This window comes from Lepidochelys olivacea (assembly GCF_965140295.1).
Source record: "Lepidochelys olivacea isolate rLepOli2 genome assembly, chromosome: 20".
NCBI classification, from domain to species: Eukaryota; Metazoa; Chordata; order Testudines; family Cheloniidae; genus Lepidochelys; species Lepidochelys olivacea.
The window spans coordinates 698,547-718,083 of NC_140430.1; the positions used below are offsets into that span (position 1 = coordinate 698,547).

A 19,537-nucleotide genomic window follows, 5' to 3' on the forward strand; every position below is an offset into this window, starting at 1 on the left:
GTCCTTCTGTCCCTTTTCTGAGCTGTGCAAAATAATACTTTGGTAGATGATCCAGAGTTTGCCCCATGTAGGGAGTTCAGTTTTTAATGTAAAATTTAGCTACAGTTTAGTCATAATTGCTTGAAGCAATAACTGGATAGTGAAGGTGAACAAACATCCTGTTGTTTGATAACAGTCTAATTCTACAAAATATTTGTTTTCATTTGGCATGGGGTTGCCAAAAAAGTTAGTTTGTTTTGTGACACCAAAGTAAGTTTTGATTATGTAAGAACTTAGCTATTCGACTTTTATTAATATTTTTGTATATATAGGTTTTAATAATTAATCTTTTCTAAAATAAATATCTTCTATTCCAGATTAAGAGAAGTAGTGCAGAATTTAGGGGAGGAAACTGGTGATTTAACTTTGCACTTATTTGTACAGCTTTAGTAAATTTAAAAGTGCAAAGGCTCATTTGAGTTCAAAGTCATGAGTATAAACTTATCAGAATGTTAAAATTGTTGTATACGGAGATCACATTAATAGAAATTAGGTTCTGCTTATTCATCTTAGATTTAAGATAAAGCAATAACTGAGATTTTAATAATAAATATTGAAGACCAGATGTCTTAAGTCTTATATTGACAAAGGTCAGAAACCTTATTCTATAAAACTCTAAAATATATGCTGAATAATGCAATCAAATTGCCATAAAGAATGAGTGCTTGTTTGTCTCCTCCATGGTATCTTTAAATTCTAGCTACAGAGTTCTGTATAGTTCACCAGACCGCAAACTGAGCAGCACTGTGTTGTTTTCCTGGAATTTATCAGAGTGACAGCGATTGTTAGTGGAAGCCAGTTTCAACAACTTCTCTGACACCCTCCCTGTCCCACATGTATACATTGTTGGTGTAATTTTCAAGTCCTCTCTCTCTCCCCTCCATGTTACTGATGTTACTTAATCCTGCCAGATTTTCCAGTACACTCTCTCCAGAATCCATCACTTCTTCATGCTCATCAGTAAAATCCTAGTCATGCCTTGTTAGTCTCGCATCTTGATACAACAACACTCCTTTCTCTGACTTCTCACTTGTCTCCAGACCATAATTCAGCTGCAAAAATAATCTACTTTGCCTGACCATGCTCAGATCCTCCTTTCTTTTGCCTTCTGCATTGAATTCTATCTCCTCCTTGCTTTCCAGGCCCTGTAAAATTTGGCTCCTCTGCTGTTGTTTCTTTTTGCTCACCCTGAGGTGCCTGTCTAACTGTCCCACTATGTGTTGAATCCCTCCCTGAATTGGTCCAGCACGCCTCCATATTTACCTCCTTCAAAATACACTTCTAGTAGAAGGCCACTGAGCCATAGTCCTCCCCTGTTTAAAAGAAAAAAACCCTCGAAATGCACACATTAATTCACCCATGCTATTGCATTATCTTATTGTTGTTGTTCTGGTCCATTCTGACCCTCTGCTCAACTTTTATCTCACCCCTCTTGTTAATTTAATCTAATTTAAGGTCTGTTCTTGTGAAGTGCTGATTTTTCTGAACATCCGTGGATTTAAGTAGGAATTGAGGGTGCCCAGCATTTTATACAATCTGTCTTCTATTGGTCTAATTTAATACACCCATTACGATGGAATTAAAGCTTAAATAATAGGGCTTTGTCGTTATCTGTAAAGTGCCATGCACATATTATGGAGCTATACATATATAAGAAAATCATTCTCAGTGGAGGGCTCAGTGTTAATTTGGAAAAGTCTGCTTTACTACGTGAGGCATAACATTTTGTTACACATATTGCTAAAGCATTTGGCTTTCTCTCTAACCGAAGTCAAGTCAGTGACTGGTTTAGACTTTTTCATATGCAGCAGTGTATCAGAAAAACAGATTTAATTTTTAAAGACTTATTTTATGTCTCAACTTAAAACAAGCCTCTGTTAATGCCCATTCCCCACTAATTGTCATAGGCTTATCTGCATTTTCTAACTACATGGTACAAAGCATACATCTAATTTTGTTAATAAACTTTATATTTGTTTTAGATGTCTCTAAGAGGTCCTACTCCGTTGCCAGTTGTACAGCTTCCTGGAGAGCAAGTACAGGTCCAGGGAGTCATTCAGACAGCTCAGTCCTCTGTAATCCACTCACCCCAGGTGCAAACAGTGCAGGTAAAAAAAAACAGTAGGTTTTTTTTTTAACATACATGAAAAGACTTGTAAAGTCTTATCTGATTGATCTGAACCTACCACAGTACAGCCTCGCTGGCACCATTAGTAAAGTGTCTGTGAATTTTTCTAATGTAGGGATGACATCTAGGAAGCCAATTTGTAAATCCAAGCCCGAAAAATTTTTATTTTTAGGTACATCATTTTTATTTAATCACTGTTTAGATATTTCATGTTTTATATTGCTCAGAGGTGCCCTTAGAGTTAAGATTGCATTTTAAAACCCTATCTTAGGGTGTTATAATTTATATATAAAGATTTGATTGGAGCTGAAACTTTATGTATATAAGATCTCTGTCCACAGGCTACTATTTATTTATTTATTTATTTTTATAAAAATGTTGGACTTCTCAGATACTTTTGTGTGCTCCTTATAATTTATAAAGCTTCAAATTGATTAACGAAAATAATGTGTGAACTAGTTGCTTTTGATGTTTTGACAATTAGTGTATATGTAATTATTTGTTTCATAGTTATATTCCTAGTTAGCAAAATATATATCCTGACATGTGGCTGTGTTTTATAATTATATAATATAGATAGATAGATATAGGAGCCCCATATCTGAGGTGTCCTGAAGTTTTTTAATTAATAAGAATAAAAATAGTGCAGTGGCAATAGATAGGTATGACAGAGACTAGATTTGGGGGAATACTGGCCAGATTACCAAGTTTATTTCCGAATCTTCACAGATTGCAGTGAGATCTTTAAATTGCACTACAGATGGACAGAAAGAACCTCTGGTTATTGTCTTTTTTGAAGAAAAGCACTGCTTACAGTTCATCATCCCATGTACTTTAATATCCAAATTAGAAATGAACCAAAACAATCCAGGGGTTAAGATGTGGGTCAAGTCAGCAGACATGAGTGGTGGTTCTTCTTTGTTGAGTGCCAACAGTATATTTATGCTGCACAGAATATAACATAAGACCTAGTTCTGCCCTAAGGGACCCGGATCTGCTTGCTCACTCACTGATTTTGAACAAGTCATTTAATTGGTTTGTGCCTCAATTTCCCCATCTGCTTTTAACAAACACAGTAGGTTTGCGTAATGGAGAATTTAGCTATCTTCACAAAGCATTTTGGTGAACTTCATGGCCTTCTAGAGACAAAAGAAACATGAGCAACTTTCTCTAAATGTTGATAGCAAACCCCTCTTTGCTGCGACAGCTAACTAAAAAGTACTTTCCTCAGAGTTACACACGTTCCTGCTGACCTTATGTTGCTGGTACAGAGATAAGTACAAATAAAGGAGCTTTGTTTGCTTGTGTTTAATTGGGATCATCAGATTAAAAATTGACACTTGGCAACTGGAAAAGGCTACAAATGGAATAAAAAGGAAATTACAGATGATAACCTCATATAAAATAAATACTGTTAAGTCCATTTGAGTAGTCTGTACAAATATTCTTGCCTATTTCTTCCATGATATGCTACTGCTTCTTTAAATGTGTTCATTGTCTTCAGTTGACTCTAATTATAAATACAGTACTCTGAGCAACCAAAATACAAAACTCCACACAGTCAATTTTTATTATTTGAAATTTCTTTTAAAACCCTCCTCCCTTCTTTTTCTTAAGTGGGGCTCCTTCTCCCATTCTCACCGTAACCATGTTTCTTTAAGTGAGGGTTGGTCATCCTTGTCCTCTGGTGTCCTATTCCTAAAACTCACTAGCTTGTGCCAGCATTGTAATATTCGTGCTCTGGTTGGTAGCGATAACTAAGGCTACGTTTTAGTCACAGCCTGTGACCTGTCTATGACTTTTATTAAAAATACCCATGTTTTTTATTAAAAATACCCAGGTGCCCTGAAGGAGCCATCCTGGCGGCACTGCAGGTGCTGGGGGAGGTGGCTGGGCCGCAGTGTGTGGCCTGGGACCCCCACCGGCGGGGGGCCTGGGCCCGCGGCCTGGGACCACCGCTGGTGCTTTGGGGGAGGGTTGGCAGGGCTGGCAGGAGCTTCCTAACTGGCTCCACGTTCCTTCAGCTCCTAGGCACTAGCACCAGCTGTGCAGCTCCCATTGGATGGGAACCGCAGCCAATGGGAGCTGTGGGGGTGGGGCCTGCAGGCGCAGAGCCCCCTGCCCCCTCTGCTGCCTAGAAGTTGCAGGGCCATGCCAGTGGGAGCCGGGGATCCCCCCACCCTGAGGTAAGCATTCCCCCCCTGGCACCTTCTGCCCCTAGCTATGAGCCCCCTCCCACACACCCAAACTGCTGCTGCTGGCCAGGGGCTGCCCAGCTCGGGCAGCCCCTGAGCCAGCACCAACCACTGCAGAAGTCACAGAGGTCATAGAAAGTCACGGAATCCATGACCTCCGTGACAGACTGACAGCCTTAGCAATAATGTATAAGCTTCCTCCAACACTGCTATGTGTGAAAGAAAGCATAGGATCAAATGAAGTAAAAATCTTCAGTGAACTTAATTGTAGCATAGAATCTCTATGGATAGTAATTCCATGCTCCAATAATAATATAGCAGTAGGGATATATTACCGACCACCTGACCAGGATGGTGATAGTGACTGAGGGAGATTAGAGAGGGTATGCAAATTAAAAACTCAATAATAATGGGGGATTTCAACTATCCCTGTATTGATTGGGTACCTGTCACCTCAGGACGGGATGCAGAGATAAAGGGCTTAGCTACACTTGTGAGTTAGAGCGCATTAAAGCAGCCCCGGGCGCCCTAGCTTGCTACCCGTCCACACTGGCAAGGCACGTAGAGCACTCTGACTCCACGGCTAGAGTGCTCCTGGTACTCCACCTCGGCGAGAAAATTAACACTTTTTAAGAGCCTCCAGAAACATCCCATAATTCCCTTAAATCAAGTGGCCACTCTTCTTATGTTTTGAACTCCGCTGTAGGAATGCGGATATGCCCTTTGAAAGCTCCATTTCTGACAGCTGGCTTGCTTATCTGCTCTGAGACAAAGCAACCATTACTGTGGATTGCCGTGTGTGTGAGAGAGAGGCAGGGAGGAGCGGAGGTCTGCTGCTGTCTGAACTTACAAGACAGCATGCTGACATGCTTTCAGCCCCCCCCCCAAACCCACTCTCATTCCCCCTACATACAAACAACACACTCCCTGTCACACTCCACCCCCCCCCCATTTGAAAAGCACATTGCAGCCACTTGCATGCTGGGATTGCTACCACAATGCACTGCTCTCTGTGGCCGTTGCAAGAGCTGCTAATGTGGCCACGCCAGTGCGCTTGTAGCTGTCAGTGTGGATAGATTGCAGCGCTTTTCCTACTGCGCTCTACGAAGCCTGGTTTAAGTCAAAGCGCTCTACACATGCAAGTGTAGCCATGCCCAAAGTTTCTTGACACCTTAAATGCCTGCTTCTTGGAGTAGCTAGTTCTGGAACCCACAAGAGGAGAGGCAATTCTTGATTTAGTCCTAAGTGGAGCACGGCATCTGGTCCAAGAGGTGAATGTAGCTGGATTGCTTGGTAGTAGTGACCATAATATAATTAAATTTAACATCCCTGTGGCAGGGAAAACACCACAGCAGCCCAACAAGGTAGCATTTAATTTCAGAAAGGGGGACTACACAAAAATGAGGAAATTAGTTAAACAGAAATTAAGAGGTACAGTGCCAAAAGTGAAATCCCTGCAAGCTGCTTGGAAACTTTTTAAAGACACCGTAATAGAGGCTCAACTTAAATAAGCTTAGAGAACCAAAAAAGTGCTACTATGGCTAAACAACAAAGTAAAAGAAGCAGCGAGAGGCAAAATGGCAACCTTTAAAAAGTGGAAATTAAATCCCAGTGAGCAAAATAGAAAGGAGCATAAACTCTGGGAAATGAAGTGTAAAAATATAATTGGGAAGGCCAAAAAAATTTTTAAGAACGGCTAGCCAAAGACTAAAAGTAATAGCAAAACATTTTTTTTAAGGGTATCAGAAGCAGGAAGCCTGCTAAACAACCAGTGGGGCCACTGGACGATCAAGATGCTTAAGGAGTACTCAAGGACATTAAGGCCATTGTGGAAAAACTAAATGAATTCTTTGCTTCGGTCTTCAAAGCTGAGGATGTGAGGGAGATTTCCCAGACTTCAGCCATTCTTTTTAGGTGACAAATCTGAGGAACTGTCCCAGATTGAGGTGCCATTAGAGGAGGTTTTGGAACAAATTGACAAAACTAAACAGTAATAAATCACCAGGACCAGATAGTATTCACAGAAGGGTTCTGAAGGAACTCAAATATGAAATTGCAGAACTACTAACTGTGGGACGTAACCTAATGCTTAAATCATTGTCTGTACCAGTTGTCTGGAGGATATCTAATATAATGCCATTTTTAAAAAAGTTTCCAGAAGCAATCCTGGCAATTACAGGCCAGTAAGCCTAACTTCAGTACCAGGTAAATTGGTTGAAACTAAAGTAAAGAACAAAATTATGAGACATATAGATGAACATAATTTGTTGGGGAAGAATCAACATGGTTTTTGTAAAGGGAAATCATGCCTCACCAATCTCCTAGAATTATTTGAGGGGGTCAACAAGCATGTGGTATAGGGGGATCCAGTAGATGTAGTGTACTTAGATTTTCAGAAAGCCTTTGACAAGGTCCCTCACCAAAGGCTCTTAAGCAAAGTTAGCCGTCATGGGATAAGAGGGAAGGTCCTCTCATGGATCGGTAACTGGTTAAAAGATAGGAAACAAAGGGTAGGAATAAATGGTCAGTTTTGAAAATGAAGAGAGGTAAATAGTGGTGTCTCCCAGGGGTCTGTACTGGGACTATTCAACATTTTCATAAATGATCTGGAAAAAGGGGTAAACAGTGAGGTGGTAAAATTTGCAGATGATAAAAAACTACTCAAGATAGTTAAGTCCCAAGCAGACTGCAAAGAGCTACAAAGGAATCTCACAAAACCGGGTGACTGGGCAACAAAATGGCAGATGAAATTCAATGTTGATAAATGCAAAGTAATGCACATTGGAAAACACAATCCCATAATCCCCTAAATTAGCTGTTACTACTACTCAAGAAAGAGATATTGGAGTCGTCATGGATAGTTCTCCGAAAACATCCACTCAATGTGCAGAGGCAGTCAAAAAAGCGAATAGAATGTTGAGAATCATTAAGAAAGGGATAGATAATAGGACAGAAAATATCATATTGCCTCTGTATAAATCCATGGTACGCCCACATCTTGAATGCTGCGTGCAGATGTGGTCGCCCCATCTCAAAACAGAAATATTGAAATTGGAAAAGATTCAGAAAAGGGCAACAAAAATGATAAGGGGTATGGAACGGCTTCCATGTGAGGAGAAGTTAATAAGACTGGGATTTTTCAGCTTGGAAAAGAAATGATTAAGGGGGAGATATGACACTCTTCATGTTGCTTCTGAACTTGAGTTCCAGGAGTCAGACCTAACATTATAGTATTTTTATGAAAGCCTTAAGCATTTTTACATGGTTGACAGTGCTGTTAGTAGCTTCCTGGGTTGATTGGTTCTACAGCATAGAACAGTTTGCGTGAAGTAATTGAAAGTTTTCAGATATTAATGTTATAAACCTTTTCCTGGGATATATTGATGTAAGGAACTAATAAAGGTGCATCCTTGTGTGGATGACTATAAACTGGTTTGCAGTAGTGAGTTAACATTTGCTTTCTCATGCTGGAGTAAGGATTACATAAGAACAGAAGGGTAGCCATATGGATCAGGCCAGTGGTTCATCTAGCCCAGTATCCTGTCTCTGACAGCAGCCAGTATTAGAGCTTTAGGAAGAGTGTACAGAATAGGGCAGTTTTGCAGTGATTCATCCCTGTCTTCTGGCAGTCAAAGGGTTACGGTCGACCCTACCATGGGATTGCATCCCTGACCATCTTGGTTAATAGTCATTGATAGACCTATCCTCCATTAATTTTTTTAAAATATATTTTATCTATTTTGCAACTTATGTATAAAGCAGGCAATCAATCGGGTATCGAAGTTTGATGCTTAGCATTAAAAAGGCTTGCACTGATGTGCTTGTCACCTTGAGCTGTTGTATAGTCTAGTTCACCCAGCTCACTTGCTCTGTGCACGGATAGAGACAGAGAATATATAAAGATGCATATTTGACATTTTATTGTTGCTTTCTTGGGGCTTATAGCAGTGAAATTTCAGAGTAACAGCCGTGTTAGTCTGTATTCGCAAAAAGAAAAGGAGTACTTTTGGCACCTTAGAGACTAACCAATTTATTTGATCATAAAGCTTATGCTCAAATAAATTGGTTCGTCTCTAAGGTTCCACAAGTACTCCTTTTCTTTTAGCAGTGAAATTATATCTCAGGAAAATTCATGGCAAAGGAGTTTATACATAGACTATTCTGATGTCTGTTTGTTCAATAGACTTCACAAAACTTTTTTCATAAATAAAAGAATGCCTGCTATCATGGAGACTCCAGAGAATTACTTGATTTTGCTTTTTCTGCCTGTCTCTTGCACAGTCTTCAGTAGAGACAGAACCAAGCCACAAATTTCCAGTGTTGATTTTGAACATCCCAGAGTTTGGGGGAGTTCAGATCAGGGAGTTTGGTTCATGTCCATCTTTAGTTTTTAAAGTAATTGTATTCTGGCTTCTGTTAAATGTCTTCCTAGTTTGTGCTCCTTAACTATGGCAGTCTCTAAGAATTGCTCATCTTGTTGTAAAGATGTTTGGTAGAGAAATGTGAACTGTCTTGGGTACTTTTGTAGTGTACAGCACAGTGACATGGGATATGCTTTTTAGGTATCTTCTTTGTCAGAGAGTGAGGATTCTCAGGATTCATCAGATAGCATAGGTTCTTCGCAGAAGACCCGCGGTATCTTAGCACGGCGACCGTCTTACCGGTGAGTATCTTTGTGACATTCCCCAGGGTACAATCTGGACTTCCAAACAGCTGTTTCCCCGTAACTCTGTAGCCCGGGATGCCTCGTGCACTGCTTTGCTGGTGAACAACCACCTCAGGTTCTGCTCACACGCAGCCTCCTGCATGTAACTTGCTCCCAGCTACACAGTATTGAGTGCTATTAGCTAGCCACTCATAAATTACTTACAGGGAGACACCTGCATTTCCCCAGTCCCAGCCTTGTTCCTCAGAAACGTGTGTCTTACACTGCTCAGTATTCTCCTGGACAGTGTAAACTCATAGTACATCTGTCATTCCAACACTGGGTAATGATTATGCACCAGCCTTGTTGTCCTAAGTAGAGATTCCCAAACACTTCAATCCAAACACGCTTGTTTAGATAAAACAATAAAACAAGTCTATTAAATAGGGAAAGATACATGTTAAGAGATTTCAAGTGGTAAGTCATAAAAGTCAGAATTGATTACAAAAGAAATAAAAAGATATAAAACTGCAAGCAAATACCTAAATGAAGAGAGGGGTGATGTGGAGGTCATTGGCTCTTATTTTTATACCCTCCTCCTTTCTTTGAGGATTACCTCCCTTCCCGGGTTTAGACAAACAGTCCCCCCTGTGTATGTGAGATTCGAACCATCTCTGGGATGAAATGTAAATGTCTTGTTTATAGCTTCTCCCCTGCTGCTGGATGTCCAATTAAGCTGGTAATGGCCCTTTAGCACCTTGCTGCCATGATAGTGTCTCTGTCTCGGAGAAATTGGTTTGTGGGTATTACCTAGAACTATAACATATTTCAGTAACAATCATTTAGCAAAATCTCAAAATTGTACATGCAGTGATGTTACACACATTTCAACAGGATAATATTCAGCAGGTTGAGTTTTCAGATGATACCCCACAAGGCATACTTTGTTCAAAATATATCATAATCATATAAAAGTGGTGAACTTGGGGTACAGGGTGTCTCAACCTTACAGAAATTTATACTGTATTTTTTATTAGAAACTTTTAAAAACACTAACAAAAATCACAGCTTCCATCAGTTATCTCTAAATATTTCATCAGCCTTCTGAATTATTTTTTTATTCCCCTAAAATATGTATTGGATCTGCTTATACAAAAGTTATTTCTGCTTTTGGTGATACACAATAAACTGAATTAACTATTTAGATTTTATTTTTCCATAATGAAGAATTTTAAGTGAAAGCTAATAGCAAAACTAATGTTTTCTAACAGACTGGGCTAAATTCACTGCTGGTGTAAGAGAGTGATTTTTTTTTTTTTTTAACATAGAACATCTCTATGTGTTTGCTGTTGAAGCATAGATGTTTAGTGAGTTTAATTCTGTTGTGTGGAATCAGCTAAAGACCTGATTTTTGAAGCCAGTGTTCAACCAAAGTTTTCTCTCATTGACTATAAAGGGAGTTTTGCTTAAATAAGGACTGCAGGATCAGACTCCAGGATGATGATATATAGTGAAAAGTTGTTTTATCACTTTAACCATACTAGTTGTTGCCATTTTATTGAAAAGAGGAACTGAGTAAAACACTGTTATGTTTTCAAATGACATACAGCATAATTCCAGTTATCCAAAAATTCTAGTTATCCAATTCCACAGTGTAGCCCTATTTTAGTTAATAGCACTTCCTTTTATCTGAATGCTTGGTTATTTCCAAGGTTCTGATGTTCCCTAGGTCATCTGGCTAAATGGGAGTGTTCTGTACTTTTCAAAGTGATACACCAAGAAATAAAAACATAATGCATCTTAAACTTTTATAGTTTTTACATGGATATTCTGAAAAAATTACAAATTAAAGCTTGCGAAGTTACCCCAAGGTCCCAAGGAGGGGCAGTTATTCCTACCTCCACCGGTGCTTCTCATTTTTTATTTTTTTACCCCCATTCTCTCTTCTATTTTCCTCTTAAATTAAATACCAAAATAAACTGTTTACATTAAACTATTTTTTTTTCAGTTCCGCACACAAAAAAGTCAGAGTGAAAAAAGAATGGTCAACAATTCTCACTTGAACACTTTATGGGAAAATACTAGGTGTGCACATAATTTAGGCGGAAGCGATACATAGCAGTGAGAGCATGGGATTGGAAGTCAAGAATTCTGCTTTCCTGTTGGACGGCCGCTAACTCGTTATGTGACCTTGGACAAGATGTATAAACTCTCTGTGCCTCCATTTCTTCTTCTGTTAAATGGGGAGCTTTTATTCTCATAGGGTATTGTGAGCTATATAGTGCACTAGGCGTTTGAAGAGCTGTACAAGAGTTAAGTATTTTTATTAAAAAGTTTTGAGATCCTTCGATGAAATGCACTATATAAGTGAAAAGTATTATTTTGTATCACAGAGCAAAAAACCTTAATGAATAAAAAAAAATTCCTAAAGCATCCCACTTGTTTCCACTTTATTCTAACAACAAAAATTGACAAATTGATTTTGATTAGAGTTAGAGAGAGACATAAATCCACAGTTTATTGTGAGAATCAGAGCATGAGGTTTTAAACTAGGAAGAACACTAATAGGCAAGTTATAAACCCCTGGAAAATGTTTATGGTGGAAACTCTGATGCACTCATTACTGAAGTGATGCAGCTCTACTTGCTAGAAACAATACAGAAAATCTGACATATGCACAAGTGCGTTTTATTTTGTCAAGCTGATTGGAAAGAAAAAAATTGCTTGAACCATTTTAAAACATCTATGTATGGGTTTCCAGCACAATGTTTTACTACAGGTTATTACAATGTATTGTAAGTTATGAAAATTGTCACTACAGAGGGCTTATTTCTAAAACATTTAAGGTTTTTAGAAGACAGTGATGGAAAATCTTACATTGCACTTGCATATACAAGTGGTTTAATACTGGTAGCTGCACTGAGTCACTCTTTGTAAGTAAAGTGGTTCAGATTTTTGAATGAGGAACAAGAAATAAGAAACTTGACTACAGAAATATGATTACTTGAAGTTTAGAGAAGGGAATTCCTTTATGCAATTTTTATTTCAAACTTTGCCTGCTTATTTACAGTCTTTATTACAAAAGTGTGATAGTTCTATTGATAATATATTTTATATTTTGTTTACTATATCTGCTAAGAATTATTGAGAACATCTGTTTAGTAGATATTGGCTTCTCTTAAAGTAAGCATCAGGATTTCTTGACCCTAGAATAATATTGACTGAAGTGAAGCCAATAATTACCCTGAAACACAACAAATTTTGATATTTATTTAAATATTAGGTCAATATGTGTTTGGTTAAATATAGTCATCAAAATGCCTAGAAATCTCTTAATTAAGGGCATGAATTGTTTAAAAAGTTAAACAAGCAGAAAAGTAGCTATTAATGCGTGGTGATTCAGTCAGGAAGCAGAGATGGGTACATGCTTTCTGATTGGCTCTTCCAGAGTAAACAATAGTAGTTTTGACCGAACACAGCTGCAGCCAGTAAAGATGTACATATTTGGGTCACACTTAATATTAAGGTTCCATTTATAAAGGGTTAATAAATTATTAATAGATATTATAAGCTTGTTACAGACATGAGTGTTCTAGATGGTTATAAGTAACCTGTTGATCTGTCAGACTCTATAGCAATCTATAACAATTGATTAGCCATTAAAAAAAATCGTAATTTATTAATCTTTTATAAGATATTATAAATGGAACCTAATGTGATCCCTATTTGCATATGCAGTCCAATTGGTTAACATGGATCCAAACTTCAGGATTGTTGACCTCTGAGGAGGTCATGTTATGTAAATATAAACGCAAATTACCTCTGAGGAGGTAACAGTACAAATTTACTGACTTGTGACATGACTTTTTTTCAGCCAACCACAAGCTAGGATTTATCTTTTGTATGTAACAATGTGTGTAATGCTATTAAAGGTTATCAGCTATGTGTGTTAGCAGCATGTTTCTGTAACTATGTTGGTTTTAGGTGCTCTATCTCTGTTACATTTGTAGTTTGATTAATTTAAAAATTGTCACCGGTGGAAAAGTATTTACCAGCAAAACTTGCCTGCAACATTGTTAAAATTTGTACTCAAAGGAGTAATTGCCAACCAGATTGCCATCTTTTTCTTTCACAAGTGCTAATGAAGAAATTTTTTTTCCATAGAAAAATCTTGAAAGATCTTTCGTCCGAAGACGCACGAGATAGAAAAGGAGATGATGAAAGTCCTGGTGTCTCTACTGTCACCTCTATGTCTGTTCCCACACCTATCTACCAGACCAGCAGTGGACAGTACAGTATGTTATATTAAATACACACCCAACTAGACATATTTCTGTTACACAAAACTATTTGGGGGAAAGTTTATATTGTATCTCATATATTTGACATGAAGATGAGCTTGTGGAAGGATTGGCAGTACAAATGATAGCTATTCCAGTTATCATTATTTGTTGGAATTATAGTAGTGGCTAGTTGCCCATGGTGAGATCAAGGCTCCATTGTACTAGGTGTTGTACATCCACATAGTAAGAGACGGACCATCCTTGTCCCAAAGAGCTTACCATATAAGTAGAATCAAAGAGTGGGAATAAGGTAGTAATATCCCTATTTTACGGATGGGGACGTGAGGCAGAGAGAGCTGAAGTGACTTGGCCTATGTCACATAGGAAGCTGATGGAAGAGCCAGGAATTTCACCCAGATTTCTTGACTCTCAGTTCAGTGCCTTAATCACAAGACCAACTTTCCTCTCCGATTAATTTCTTCCTTTCTAATATAACTTATTAAACTTTTTTAGTAATTGTCATGATTAATTGTTTGCTGTAGTGCTTTTCCTATAAGATCTGGAACTTGCATCCCTTTCAACTTGGTTCTCCTCCATGGTGCTTAGGTGTTTTCCTTATGCCCTCATCCTTGCAAATGGCACACCTTATTGGAAAGGACTCCTTTAGTCTGTGCTCTTCTGACTGAGAACTCAAAGTGGGTTGCAGCTCCAGACAGCCTTTCCTTCTTCTTGAAGGTATTCTCTCTGCCATGATATGCATGAAATGCCCCAAAACAATAGTCCAAGACTACAACTGATCTAATTAAAACAAGATTAAGTATAGCAAAAGTAAATAATATTTAAACAAAAGAAACAGTATACATAACATAGCTGTCGTGAAACTGCAAAAAGATTAGCTAGGCTTACCTTAACTTTAGCCATTAGCTGTAATAACAGAAGATACCTCCTCCTTCTAGAAAGACATTGTTCCTCACTGACCACCTTGGTCAGATTGCATCCAGGAGACACACCCTCCCCTGTCTGTGTCCCAGGAACTCCCCTTCTTGCAAGGCCGTGGTCATTTTTACCCTGTGATTACTTTAATCTCAAAGGTGGCAGATTATAGTATCAGGGTGGGAAGTTACATCAGCATTTCAACGAAGTATTATTTGATCAGCTTGGGGAAATAAATTAGTTGTTCCATACAATTGTTGTCCTCTGTTCCTGCTGTCATTCCCCCTTCTAGTTCTGGAAGGATCCTTTAACTTCCTTGCTCTAAATCTAACATTTCAAAGGCCATGTTGATCTTGTCTACCCATTAGCCAGCCTAACAAGTCAAAATGATTGAACGTGCTTTGCATGGCAGCTCCTCCCAGCTAGAGATGTTAGAATGTGTCTGTATTCTTTTGTTGTTGGCCTTTTAACGTAACAATTCCCCATGTCTGTGCACCTACTGTGTATGAAGTGTAAACTGTTGGCAGAGACCAAATGATCTGCCCTATTACCCCAAACTGTGAACATATTTACTTGCAAACTAAATCTAGGATTACTAAAAGTAAGCATGCTGTTTTAAATTGAGTCCGATTCAAAACGTTTGCAAGTTAAAAATGAATTGAAATTCTGTAGTTAAAAAAAACAAACAAAATATATTTTTCCCTTTCTTTTTATATTGCATGCGATAAGCATGCAGTAGTTCCAGTGCAGTGTGTGACTGACATGGCTAGTTTCGATCTTCAGTTCATTGTCAAAGTACATGCTTCACTTCAAAAACGTATTTTGCTGCAGGGTAACAGTAGTCTAGGGGCAACTTATCCATTAAATGATTAAAACAGTAAAATGTCATATAAATCATAAATAAAGACATTTCTTTATAGTCTTGGATAATTTCTTTAATCAAATAAAGCTTGAATTTCCCCTTAAATGACATTGTAGAATTATAAACTTGTTTATTTATCCTGGAGAAAATTAATTAATACACTTAATTCTTGGAAAATATCTACTGGAAAATTTCAAGTAGTTTAGAATGTAAACAATTTGGGTAAATTAGTAAACTACATGGGGATTTAATATTTCATCTTGTTGTGATATCTATGTTAAAAATAGGAAAAGCTTTGTATGCAAGATTTTCAAAAGTGCAGAAGAATTCAGCTCCCATGTAAGCATTTAAATAAAGTGGCCTGATTTTCAAATGTGATCAGCACCCAGCAGCTTCCATTAAGAAAAAGACACTTCTCCTCCCATTAAGAATAACAGGAGTTGCTGGTTGATGGTTTTTTGGTTTTAATCAGGCCCCTGTGGTTTTTTAGGGGCTAAATGAAAATATAGGCAAATATGGAAATTTTCTGCATTTATTTTTAATTACAAAAATGTCCACATATAATAGTTACAACGTATGTTGCTTCTACCACCAACCTCTCCCAAAACCACTGTGTCACTCACCACTGATGTCACAATCTCACCACTTGACAATGTCACAATCTAGTCCGTCAACAGTGAGCTGTTCAGGCAGTCGCAGAGGGTGGGGAGGAGTGAAGGGAGCACTATTTCTACCAATAGTGAATTTTTCATGGGTGCAGGCCAGTCTATGTAAATGCATAAATATATATGCAAATAAGCCTCAGCCTTTTGGCTTGGCATGCCAGTGCAGCCTATAACTGGCATGGCTAGTTTAGTCTGTATGTTCTCTATTGCAGTGAAACTGAAAGTGTCAAATTTGGTCCAAAATTTAAAATGTGCATAAGCAAGGTTTTATAAAACCTGAGGCGAGTAGACATTTCCATGGCGTTGTGGGGGAGGAAGTGTAAAGCAATTTGTTAAACATTAAGTATTCCCTGAATGTTTGCAACCCAAACACTGCAACTTTGCACTTTTGCATGAGCCTGAAAGTGACCAGAAGCTGATGAGTCTCTTTTCAGTCTTCAAGCTATGTGAAATGCAAAACAGTAAACAAACCGCCCAAATCCTGGAAAATAAATTAGGTTGTTTACACTTTAATAGCCTACTGGATGTTAGTATCATATGTAAGGACATTTTGTTGTAAATATTTGGTTTTAACCCAACAGTGTCTCTGACTGCCCCATGACTGTCAAATCAGTCTTTAAAGATGGAACAAAATTGGCCTTCAAATCTTGGGGCTAATTTTTAAAGTACCAACTTAAGATAGGAGATTGCCTATTGGAAGTGAATGTACTCAGTACACAGAAGGAAAACCTTTTCTGTATATCTACCCTATTTTTTCTCTCTCTTTCATTGAAGTTACTATTGCCCCAAACGGAGCACTGCAGCTGGCCAGTTCAGGTACAGATGGTGTGCAGGGTCTGCAGACATTAACAATGACAAATGCTGGTGGCACTCAGCCTGGGACAACAATACTGCAGTATGCACAGACATCTGATGGTCAGCAGATACTTGTGCCCAGCAACCAGGTGGTAGTGCAGAGTGAGTATGTATTACAAAAAACTTTTGGAATACCGTCTCCCGTAAACGTGTAGCTTTCTAAGATTTTTTTTCCTTTTAATTTAATTTATTCTGCTGTCTTAACAGCTGCATCAGGAGACATGCAGACATATCAGATCCGCACCACGCCAACAACCACTTCCCTCCCACAGACTGTAGTGATGACATCTCCTGTCACCCTTACATCTCAGACAACCAAGACAGATGATCCACAGTTGAAACGAGAAATAAGGCTCATGAAGAACAGGTATGTAAGTTTCCATGTACTGTTATGTAACCAACTTCATAGCTGCAATCAGATTCTTAAACAGCATGCTAAATTATAACTTCAGATGGCAAATACATTAAAGGTATAGTCACCTTTGAAAATCACAATTCTGTCTGAAAATGATTTTTACCTGCTATAGCTGAGTAACATTTACGACTACTATACTATGAAAGACTAGAAGCTTCCTCTCTTTTCACTTAATTTTGTGTAATTAACAATGTAGTGTTGTTATAGCCATGTCAGTCCCAGAATATTAGAGAGACAAGTAACTGAGAAGAGCTCTGTGTAGCTCAAAAGCTTATCTCTCTCACCAACAGAAGATGGTCCAATAAAAGATTCACCCACCTTGTCTCTCTAATGTTTTTCTTGGTTTTAGGTTGACAGTATTCCTTGATCTTTAGCGAAAACTAGAATTATGTATCCAAAATTCTGAATCCCACATAAGTTTAGTAATTGTGTCACCTATGTATTATTTATCCTACACCCAGTGTCACTAGAAAATGTCAGAAAGCTAGACCCAAACATACTAAAGATTTTGTCCCAGAAAAATTTGGGGAAAAGTGAACTTTTTTTCCTGTAAGCTAACCAGTTTTTGCTTAACCAAATATTTAACACATTCCTTGAACTGCCCTGTAGTTTTTCAGTTTGCTCTGCTAATGCCCGTAAGTAAACAAAACCTCCTCTTTATGAGTACCCTAACCTTAATTTTGTTAAATATTCAATTCAGACTACTCTTGTGTGTATATAGAGGATGTCTCATTTTAATTTTCTTTCTGCATATATAGTGACATATGTTTTCTTTCCATCTACTTGCTCTAGAGCAAAACTTCCAGTGCCATCTGCGTGCATTATCTAGGGTAGTACATGTCATTTAATTCTTGAGAAACATGAGACCCAGAACTTTCTGGAAACCAATGATTTTTGACCCCAGGGTTGCATTTTTGGTTTCTCATAGAGCCAGCTTTGTAAAGTTTCTGATGCTCATAGTAAAAAGGCCATTAACTTTAGAAAAACAAAATGTTTAGGGTTTTTTGCTTTGTTTTGATCATTTTCTTTGATCAGTCAATGCTTTCATGTGAGGTGAACAGAAAAATTAGTTTTCTGTAAAGATCTTCTTCTCCCCAGGTGTGAATGGTAGCTTCAGATGGAGTCAGTATTCAAAGCAAAACATGAGTGACTGAACACCTAATGATATACAGTAATTGACAACTTCTGCCTTTTGATTTCAGGGAAGCTGCTCGAGAATGCCGTAGAAAGAAGAAAGAATATGTTAAATGTCTGGAAAATCGAGTTGCGGTCCTGGAAAATCAAAACAAAACTCTAATTGAAGAGCTAAAAACTTTGAAAGATCTTTACTGCCATAAAAATGTGTAAGAAAAGGAGGCACAACTTTTTGTGGACTGTCTAAATTTCCATGGGGAATTTTTTATACCGAATTTTTTAAAATTAAATGAAAGGTCAAAAATGAAACTTTTCTACCTAGATTTCACAACTTAAAGACTATAAAGATTTTATTTACAACATGTTAGTGACAAACTACAAAAAGGAAACAAGAAAACCTCAACAAAACTCCTGCTGGCAGAACTGGAAACATCATTAAAATCAAGGTTACATCGGCAATAAAAGGACATGTACATTTTATCTGACAAGTAATTTGAATATCCTGAACTACAAATTAATTTGGTAACAACAGTAATATTCGATTACAGTTAAAATGTGGATAAGATGGAATCCTTGCCATTAGTTGAAAATTATTAGCAACATATATAACCAGTATAGGTTTTAATTTCTTACTGTTTTATGATCCTTATCTTTTCTTTCCGTTGTTTGTATGTAAATATTTTTATTTCAACCTGTAAATTCTAACTTTCAGGTGTAGAAGATAAAGAGAAGCTAATACTTTGCTAAAAGTATAAATTATGTTTACTTTTCTCAGCTGGCAATCTGTTTAAAGGTGGGGTTTTTTTTGTTCTGTTTTGTTTTTTTTTGTAAAATGTTTGTTGTGTTTGTTAAAGTTGGAGAGGTTTTGCAGAGGGCAATGGGAAAATTATTTTTCAGGCCTAACCCTGAAAGATGTCGAAGGCACATGAATAAGATGTTGACTTCTTACGAGTATTCAACACATTCAATTACTTTAAACCAACAGTTTGGCAGAATGGGTATAGCTGAACAAAAGTTGTCATGAGAATGCTTTTTTTAAATAGTTTTGTTCTTGGTTACTGGGTGTGATAACCTATAATTGAAAAATAAATTGTGTGTTGATTATATATACAACTGAACATGCATTGCTTATTCTGTTTGGAGATCATATTATGCTTAATTAAAAAGTTTACAGACCAAAAAAAAGGAACAGTAAAATAAAAAGCTAAAGATACATACCAAAGGGTTTAATATGGTTCTAATATAGGGTTTATAAATTAAAAAAATAAAAGTGCACAATTACCAGACTGATTTTGTAAGGCAGGCAATATTTTGTGAAGTAATGGCATCTTTGTAAGAAAATGCTCTATTGAAAATAGTTAACGGCTGGTATATTTTTATAAG

The 19,537-nt window shown here is 37.6% G+C and overlaps 1 protein-coding gene across 1 annotated transcript in view; it reads left to right on the forward strand.

Annotated features, from left to right (window-relative positions):
* Positions 1 to 19,537, forward strand: part of ATF1 (activating transcription factor 1) — a 32,051-nt gene extending 12,514 nt beyond the window's left edge. Inside the window, exons 3-8 of the mRNA XM_084609959.1 lie at positions 2,022 to 2,147; positions 8,925 to 9,025; positions 13,172 to 13,302; positions 16,525 to 16,707; positions 16,813 to 16,972; positions 18,223 to 19,537. Coding sequence (XP_084466085.1) covers positions 2,022 to 2,147; positions 8,925 to 9,025; positions 13,172 to 13,302; positions 16,525 to 16,707; positions 16,813 to 16,972; positions 18,223 to 18,367 — 846 coding nt within the window. The 3' untranslated portion in view covers positions 18,368 to 19,537. The remainder of the gene's footprint in view (positions 1 to 2,021; positions 2,148 to 8,924; positions 9,026 to 13,171; positions 13,303 to 16,524; positions 16,708 to 16,812; positions 16,973 to 18,222) is intronic.